The 8,671-nt window shown below is 39.4% G+C and overlaps 1 protein-coding gene across 1 annotated transcript; it reads right to left on the bottom strand.

Annotated features, from left to right (window-relative positions):
• Positions 1–1,644: 1,644 nt before the first annotated feature.
• Positions 1,645–6,398, bottom strand: LOC131288130 (cytochrome P450 18a1). Its single transcript, XM_058317242.1, has 4 exons — positions 6,014–6,398; positions 4,327–4,448; positions 3,759–4,188; positions 1,645–1,913 (listed from the first exon to the last, which is right to left on the bottom strand). The coding sequence occupies exons 1-4, from the start codon at positions 6,396–6,398 to the stop codon at positions 1,645–1,647; spliced, it is 1,206 nt and encodes a 401-aa protein (XP_058173225.1).
• Positions 6,399–8,671: the final 2,273 nt, after the last annotated feature.

Genomic DNA, 8,671 nt, shown 5'->3' with positions numbered 1-8,671 from the left:
AGATTCGTCAGAGCACTGACACTACTCTTAGTTATGGGGAATATGTCTCAGCAGTTTTAGATATAAAAATCAAATAAAATTAAATGAAAAAGGTGGCGCACAAGTGAAAATAATGATGTTTTAGGCGACTATTACTTCTCTTCTCTTGTGTGAGATGTTACATGATTGTTAGTATAACATTCTCATTGGATCAATTTTACTGAATAGGTAATGCCTACGGTTTAAAACCAACAAAGGATAAATAAAGAGATGCATTCTATCAAACTTATACGTTGTTGATTTAAAATTAAATCGATTCCTGTTGATTAAAAAGATTGTAGCATTTAAATATATTGTTCCCCAAATCTTTGTCTATAGAATAAGGTTGCATTTTGGCAATGCACAAATAGAAAATAGAAAACAAATCCATGTTGACTAGTAATTTAATTGGTTTCCTTTTTAAGTACTGCTTTTTCACTGCATCACATATATTAAAAAAAGTTTTTGTTTTTAAAATGTAAGATGTTCTTTAAATTCGTTGGTGATGTATGAACTACATTGATGTCAACTTTCTTTTATGGACCAGGTTATTTGATTTATGATATTTTTGTATGTTGCTTATTGATGCCGCTAGGAACAAACCGTGCTCAGATATAACTATTGAATTAGTGCCCATCGCGTGTAGGACCGTGAACGACCAACTGGCTGCTAAAGTGTTCATCTAATTGTCCTTTTACTAAACAGTCAGAAGTTGCTTAGATCTTGCATGTACTGCAATTGTGTGTGAAGCGGTCGTGGAACGAGGTTAACTCGGAACGCCTGAGGACTGATGGTAACGCCAATAATACCTTTAAGACTCGGCATTGGTTCATCCTGTGGGAGCTGAATCGTGAAGGTGTGCATAATCGATGCAAAAAATAGGAACAATTCCATACGTGCTAACACATCTCCAAGGCACCGCCGACGACCTACACCAAAAGGTATGAAGTAGTCCGGCTTTTGCACTTTTCCTTCTGCGTCTATGAAACGACTGGGATTGAACATCTCTGGTCTGTCCCAAAGGTTTGGATCCATATGAACACTGTTTATGAGAGGTACAACGTACGAGCCGGCAGGAATGGTATAACCATTAATAACAATATCACTGTGAAGAAAAATATTAACGTAAAACTACTATTATAATAAGTGGCTATGGCTAGTGCTTATGGCTCAACCAAATGAATCCAGTTACAGGTAGCAAAAGTTTGTAAAAAACTGAGGTAGTGTACTAGAAGTTTTTATCATCAACTCTGCCCAAAAACAGCCAAAAACTCTTATGCCCACATTTTTTTGACCTGATATAAATAGGCACGGGAATGCATAAGTATATTCATTACAAACTCTGTTTCATATGAATGTGCTTATGTGTGTGCGAAATGTGCTTGAAGCGGTTTAATTTTTACTAAACTTTACAATGCCATTTATTAAAATAACGCTGCGTTACGCCTATGTAAGCGGTGCGATGGTTCAAATTGATCATTGGATATACTTTGGAAAAGTATAGGGATAGTCATATGATTTTTACTGCAAGAAACACTTTTACGTGTACAGCCGTAATTACCAATGCTACCAGGATCGCAGCAAATACAAGTAGTACAGCTTTGTTAACCTATGGGTATGGGTCGCTTACCTCTTCGGCGAATGCGTCGTGGCAAGTGGCACAATGCTGGAAATTCTCATCACCTCCAGAATGGTAGTCTCGGTGATCGGTAAATATGGTACGTCCTCGATCTTTGGAAGTCGATTACGCCCGACCACCTGGTCTAGCTCGTCCTGTACACGTCTCATTGCATCCGGGTGCCGCAGCATGAACACGTTCAGCCATAGCAGCGTCGTCTTTATCGTTTCCATTCCGGCTGAAAACAGGTCAGCTATCACTTGCATCATTTGGATCTCTAAGTGAGAAAAATACAATAAAATTAGAGTAATACCGTTTTTTATATAGGTTAGTGGCTACGATTTTTCTAACTGAATAAACTCAACTACCCCCAAACGAGTTCGAAAAAGTATTGTAAAATAAAGCCGTGTAGCAAAATTAGTCTACGATAAAAAGAGCAGCATGTACCGCGTAATTCGAGTTCCATATGTTAAATTATAGTACCAACAACGTAAATAAATTTCCTGTTTCGGTGTCTATCAAACATGTCTATGAAAAAAGCAGCATTAATTACAAAGCTTTCAATAATCTTAAAGCTTTGAGACTTGGCAGACATAGCTAAATGTAAGCAATTAGGTTGATGAATGTAGCTACCACTTTCAATCATTGTGTAACGAAGCTGACCTACTGACTTTGTACAAAAAAGAAAGGAGTTTTATTCTTAGTATGAGAAGCCAAATTTAATAGTTGTAATAGCAAATAGCGTTTAGCGGTTAGCGGTTACAACAAGTGTTAACGTAGCAAGTAATTACGCATCACAGATGAATAACGAAAAACGCAAATGGGCTGTTCCATTTTTAGTATTTTGTTTATGTACGTGAAGATCAATGGAAAAGAGGTCGCAGCATACGAAGTAATAAGCCAATAACCGTGGAAAAATGTTTGACAAATGCTTGGAATTTTGTTTACCCCTTACGAGCAGCCAGGAAAGTGTGGTGAAACTGCAAATTTGGTGTGTTTCATCAACAGAGCAAGCAATTGAGGCGTTTCGCCAATCATGGCGACCAACAGGATCCATATCCCATGACTTCAGACAGAAGAACTGTGTCTATCTGCGAGAAAATGGACACTGTGATCCATAATTTCTAATTACCCTTCTTCTTCTTCTTCTTCTTCTTCTTCTTATATGCGAGTCGGGGTATATCCTCCTACGTTAAGTCGAACACTTTGTTCCCTTACTCGTATTCAGAGGCATACCGACTCTGACACGAGCTCCTATGCAGGGGCCCGTGCTGTAGGAACGGCTGTGATAGCCATATGTCCAATTCTAATTACCCACTTCGTTTCAGAGATTTTAGCGAAGATCTCCCACGAGTTAGCAAGTATGTTTGTAAACATGTTTTAAATCAACTGTCACAACAATGGCGATGCAGAAAATAGCTTTGACCAGACCTGCGGTTGAATCGATCTTAATGCACATACATTTTATTTTAACAACATGTATGCAATAGTGATGAGCGGGTCGACCCGAACCTATCGGGTCGGAGCGATCCGTAACCGACCCGGAGCGCTCCGAGTCGTACTCTCGATTCCAACGACTCCGGGTCGACCCGTGGGTGCAACGAGTTCGGGTCGACCCGTAGGTGCAACGACTCCGGGTCGACCGGTAGGTGCAGCTGCCCATATGCGAGTTCGACCCGTTGGTTCGGGTCGACCCGTAGGTGCAACGAGTTCGGGTCGACCCGTAGGTGCAACGACTCCGGGTCGACCGGTAGGTGCAGCTGCCCATATGCGAGTTCGACCCGTTGGTTCGGGTCGACCCGTAGGTGCAACGAGTTCGGGTCGACCCGTAGGTGCAACGACTCCGGGTCGACCGGTAGGTGCAGCTGCCCATATGCGAGTTCGACCCGTTGGTTCGGGTCGACCCGAACTCGTTGCACCTACGGGTCGGAATCGATTCTTCTAGGGACGGACTCGATTCCGGGTCGATCCGTGAAAAGAATCGTAAGACTCATCACTAGTATGCAATGCTTCCACTAACTACTAAAAAAACGGTTCACCCTTGCCATACAACTACACCGGAAATAAGAAGGTATCATTTTATTTACTTTACATTCTGACATGCAAGATCAGTGATACCTACCGTGATCTTTACCCTCGAAGAGTTCGGCATCGCGTCCTTCCGCACGGGCTTTCTCGATTTCCGCCAAGTATGCATCGACAATATCCCGTATATTACTGCTGTCAAATGTTCGTTTATGTTCTTCAATGATTTCACGGTAGAAATCAAACATCTCCTCCCGGTTTTTGGCAATCTTATTCTTTGCATTAATATTACCAGGTAGATATTGTATTTGAGGAATGTAATCGATCGTATGAATTTCACCAAAAAGCCTCATACCCTCTTCTATGAGCCAATTGAAACGTTTAAACTTGGGATCATCGATCGAAAACCTCACCGACATTATAATGTTACAGATTACATTACTCACTGAAACCGACAGGTATCGACTAAGATCAGTGGACTTGTTACCTACGGCACTCAATGTGAGTAAAAGTTCGGTGACTTCCGTCTGTAGTTGAGAAACGGAGCAAAAACAAAACGCATAATATAATTTTTAGTATAAACAATACTGACAACCATACCATGGCCGATGATTTGTCCATGGAAAGCATCTAAGGCGAAGTGTAGACCTTGTTGCAGGACGTACCATGATTCTATTTTCCATCAGATGTTTTCTATTGCCGAGTACCGTCATACCGAAATTACGCAGCTTTTCATGTAAAAACCGTCTTTGATCTTTCCACAGTGGTCCTTCACTGTTGATTATACCTGCAACAGTAAAACAACAACAATATTAGATCCATGCGGCACTCCTGAAACGATGTCTATCCTATTTTAAAATTAGTTAGTTCAAATTTGAAATCTAGTGTGTATTCATTTATCTGGAGAGAATGTTCCTTTATCCAGACGACCGCCATTCGAATTGTACCAAAAGTGGCATCATTGCCAAGTGTTAGCATTAGCAACAGTACAACGCTTTCTCAAATTTCTCACAACACCTTCATTCATATGACCACGACAAGAATGTTGATTCGAAGAATTTAACGGTACAATGGTTAAACTGCGTCAAGCGCTGTGGTATAACTACGCCGCACATGCTTGTATCATATGACTTAAGGTGTTTTGGGGTTCGCACACTAAGCATAAATTTTTTGTTTTTTTTTTTTATCCCATGGGTTATGGGTATTTGAGACAGACACGTGTCAAACTATTCAGAAACTTGATACGTTAACGTTTCTCTATGTCTACATTTTGCAATACTGCTGTTCTTGTAATGATTATCTTGTTCTAGTATGGTGATGTGAAGTTTTACATCCGGTCCAAGTTGTAGTTGCGATCCAATTATTTGTATGGAACATCCCACATCTAAATAGAAATAACACACCTAGTTCACCTTGTTGATTGGTTTAATATCCAAATTTCTAACCCAAGCCATATGGGTCATCTGTCACACAGTACACTTGCCAGCTATCGAACATATTTATTTGGCAACAAAACAAAAAAATTAAAGTCCTTAAATGCCTATGACTAGCTCATTTTGAACTTGTCCTCTACACTTCATTGTCAAAATTGAAACGTAAGATCCTTTTTAAAACTAAATAACCCGGCTGTAGTTATTTGGTCAGTTATCTGAGGCAATGTTTATCGAAGAAATGAGATGCTATTTAAATTTTTACAAGATATGTTAATGCTGACGTTAAAAATTTGTCTAATAACTCATACACATAAACAAAAAAATACACATGTCCTTATGAGCATTCAACATTCAACTTGACAGAATACTCTAAGACATTTAAGGCATGTCATACAAATAGCAAAAATGGCCATTTGCTCGAAATACGAAAGCACTTCTGCACCAATATAAATTATTGGCACGCGTTGTTAGGTATTTTAGTTGTAATCTAAATGTACAACTTGTAATTGCAATGGTTTGTGAAGAGAGTTTTGTCATTATTTTTCCAATCACTTTATTATTATTTTTTTTTTTCATTTTACGTATGAAAAATTTAACAAAAACGAACAAACCAAGGTGAAGATTCGACTAAAACATGTTCACGTCACACAAAAATCACAAAACTTAAATTAAAGCAAAAATAGTATTCCAAAGCAACACTTTTGTACGATTCAAAGTTAACTATCTATGTACGGCACTAAATTACAGTATTTCAACGCCGGTTAGACAAAGGGAACGAATCTAGTAAACCCTTAATGGGACTGACATGACCAACTTCGTTTCGCAAGAGAGAAGAACAACTTTAAGGATATTATGAACAGCACACACCAAGTCGCTTGAATACGACAAAAGCACTGCGCTGTCAACTGTTCATACTTACCAAAACCTCCTATGGTTTTCAACAGTGGAGAATGAGGCCGGCCGGTGAATTCTTCAGTTTTGAAAGCCTCGCGAATGATCTTGTAATCGCTGATCACAACAGTAAGCTGTGCCCCCAACTTGGCACTAAACAGCGATCCATACTTTTTAGCCAGTTTCATATATTGGGTGTGCTTTTCGTGCCCGATAAATGTCAAATAGCCAAATATCGGCACGCCCCAAGGACCTGGTGGAAGCTTCTTAATTTGACACACTAACCGAAACAAATATTGCACGAACAGTACACAAGACAGCGCACAACAGAACACGAGTAGGGTTTTTCTTGCGTTTAATGGGTCAAAAAACTCCTGGCGCATCAATCCGACCAGATAAGAATCGATAAACATTTTTCTTGCACTCGGCCCTTCTTCTTGGCAGCGGGTTTCGTATGCACTGCGCAAAAAAAACACTCTTGTCAAATCACTATGAACGTTTCTCATTCACGAACGAGAAATAGAATTTTCGCCGAAAGTGAAACAAATGTCGTAATTAAGATTGCTTGCCACAAATGATCGTGAAACTTAAACCTTGAATAATTGACATCAATACAAATTACCGACAGCGCTTTAAGTACTTAAGCGATACAGTTAAGCCGTCCCTACACTTGCACTCGAAATTCAAAGCACCACACTCTTGCACGCGCGCACTTCGGCCTAGTTATGTGCACAAGATAGTGTGTCACTGCAACGGAATTCTGAAACGACGAGCTGCTGGAAAGCGTACTCAATCGGCGTCGACGATAAAAGACACGAATGTAGACAGTTTTTGTATCCTTCCGTTTTTATAGTCGAGCAAGGTTGATCGGACGGCTAACGCCGACGATCCTCGTCGTCTCTGAGAAGAGTATGAATCGTTTTATTGGAAAACTGCCACCCCACGTCTGAGTACGAGCGAGAAAACTATGTTTCTAGTTTGAAAATGGAGGGGGAAACGATCGCGATCATGATCAGGGGAAACGATCTCCTCAAAGTTGAGGCTTTCTTTACTACAAAATCGGAACAGGTAGTTAGACTACCCCTAACCCGTTTGAATGAACAAACCTGTTTCATTCATCCCAGCCCGGGAATGGGGAAATTTAAGATTATTGCACTTTTTATCGCGTGCGTCAGTTTTGAAAAAAGCTCCGAGTTGCGAGCTGTGATTGGTCGGTTAAAAAAAACAGTTAAGCGAAACGGTAAAATTACATCGGACTTGGACCGGGGTATGTTCGAGTAGAGGTCATCGAAACGGTAAACCTATAATAGCAAAACCTTTGTGTATCTAGTTTTTGAACATATATTAATTGCATGAGAAACAGACAGTGGCAATTTAAGCTGGAAATTCGGGTGGCATAGTCAATTTATTTATAGCTTTTTACTCTTTCAAAAATAATTCGGGCCTTAGTAGCCGGCCCCTAACCCCTTAGAGCAGGGGTCGGCAAAGTGCGGCCCGCGGGCCAAATCCGGCCCGCCAAATGATTTTATCCGGCCCATAAGAATATTTTAGTGCTTCATACAAAAAAAACCAATTCCAATTTTTATCGGATTTGCCAGGTTTGTTTTCTTACCAAAAACGAAGATGAAAATTGTTTAACGAGGTGTTCCTGTTATATGTTTTTCGATAACATTTTAAATACTTTATCTTTTCCCACTTTTTATGTAACTTTGCTATTTAGTAAGTTCCTCTCTCCATTAGAAAGGGTTTGAAAACATTAAAGCATCGTTTAAAGTATCCGGCCCGCGCCTTCGGTTTCTCTTCAGTCATCTGGCCCTTTTTGGAAAACGTGTGCCGATCCCTGCCTTAGAGGCCTGCATCTCCAGGATAGTTTGCGAAGGCCCAGAAAGCTGGATTAAATAGTCATACTGGAGTAAATCCTCGGAAACGTCGAAGATGAAGAAGAACATAAAATTGAGAGAATCTTTTCAAAACGCGTTCAACCGCTTGCTTTAAAGGTCTGATAAACCTGAACTTAAACGACAGCGAGCCGTAAGCTTTTGACTTTTTCATCCAAAAATCGGTTTTAAACTGTATATTATTCCTTAGTAATTGATCGTCATCCTGTAAATGCTTCAAAACTGTATTTTTGTATGAATTGTTTTACATTGTAATTATTTATATTGAAATTGAATGGTTCATTGTATTACTTACGTTTTTCCGATATCAGAAAATTATTGCCAAACGAGTGAAACTGTATATATTTGATGAGTTGGTTTCATGCATTCCAGGGTAGGAACGTACTATAAATTATAGAACAACTTTGTTGCTTTTATCTACAAGCGGTTACTTTTAACGCTTAGGATTCGTTTATCTAATTCCCTTTGTTTATTATCATACAATAGTATATTAGCTTTCAGAAGTTCACATATTCTTTGTTCACCATGAATCCAATGCAGGCAATGCTTTTGAGATGTTGGGTGTGCACGTATTGCTTTGCTTGATGCTTGTTTAAATATATTTGAATCTGTGTTCTTTTATACCCGGTGTATTCTAATTTTACAGCTTCACAATACGAAAATTTGAATATGATTATGGCCTTTTGTTTTTGAAGGTGGGCAATTGCATGATAGATGTTCTATTACGTTCATATACTGCAGGTTAGTATTTTTAGCTTTCCAGAAATGCTTGCATTTAAGATTGTGTT

This window comes from Anopheles ziemanni, chromosome 3 (genome assembly GCF_943734765.1).
Source record: "Anopheles ziemanni chromosome 3, idAnoZiCoDA_A2_x.2, whole genome shotgun sequence".
NCBI classification, from domain to species: domain Eukaryota; kingdom Metazoa; phylum Arthropoda; class Insecta; order Diptera; family Culicidae; genus Anopheles; species Anopheles ziemanni.
The sequence above is the reverse complement of the archived record's forward strand: the minus strand, read 5'-3'. Positions and strand labels throughout refer to the sequence as shown.

Coding starts and splice junctions, on each gene's coding strand:
- LOC131288130 (XM_058317242.1), bottom strand. CDS start 6,398: ATGTTTATCGATTCTTATCTGGTCGGATTGATGCGCCAGGAGTTTTTT. Junction 4,189..4,326: donor TGATGGAAAATAGAATCATG/GTACGTCCTGCA, acceptor TCTCAACTACAG/ACGGAAGTCACCGAACTTTT. Junction 1,914..3,758: donor CTTCGAGGGTAAAGATCACG/GTAGGTATCACT, acceptor TTTCTCACTTAG/AGATCCAAATGATGCAAGTG.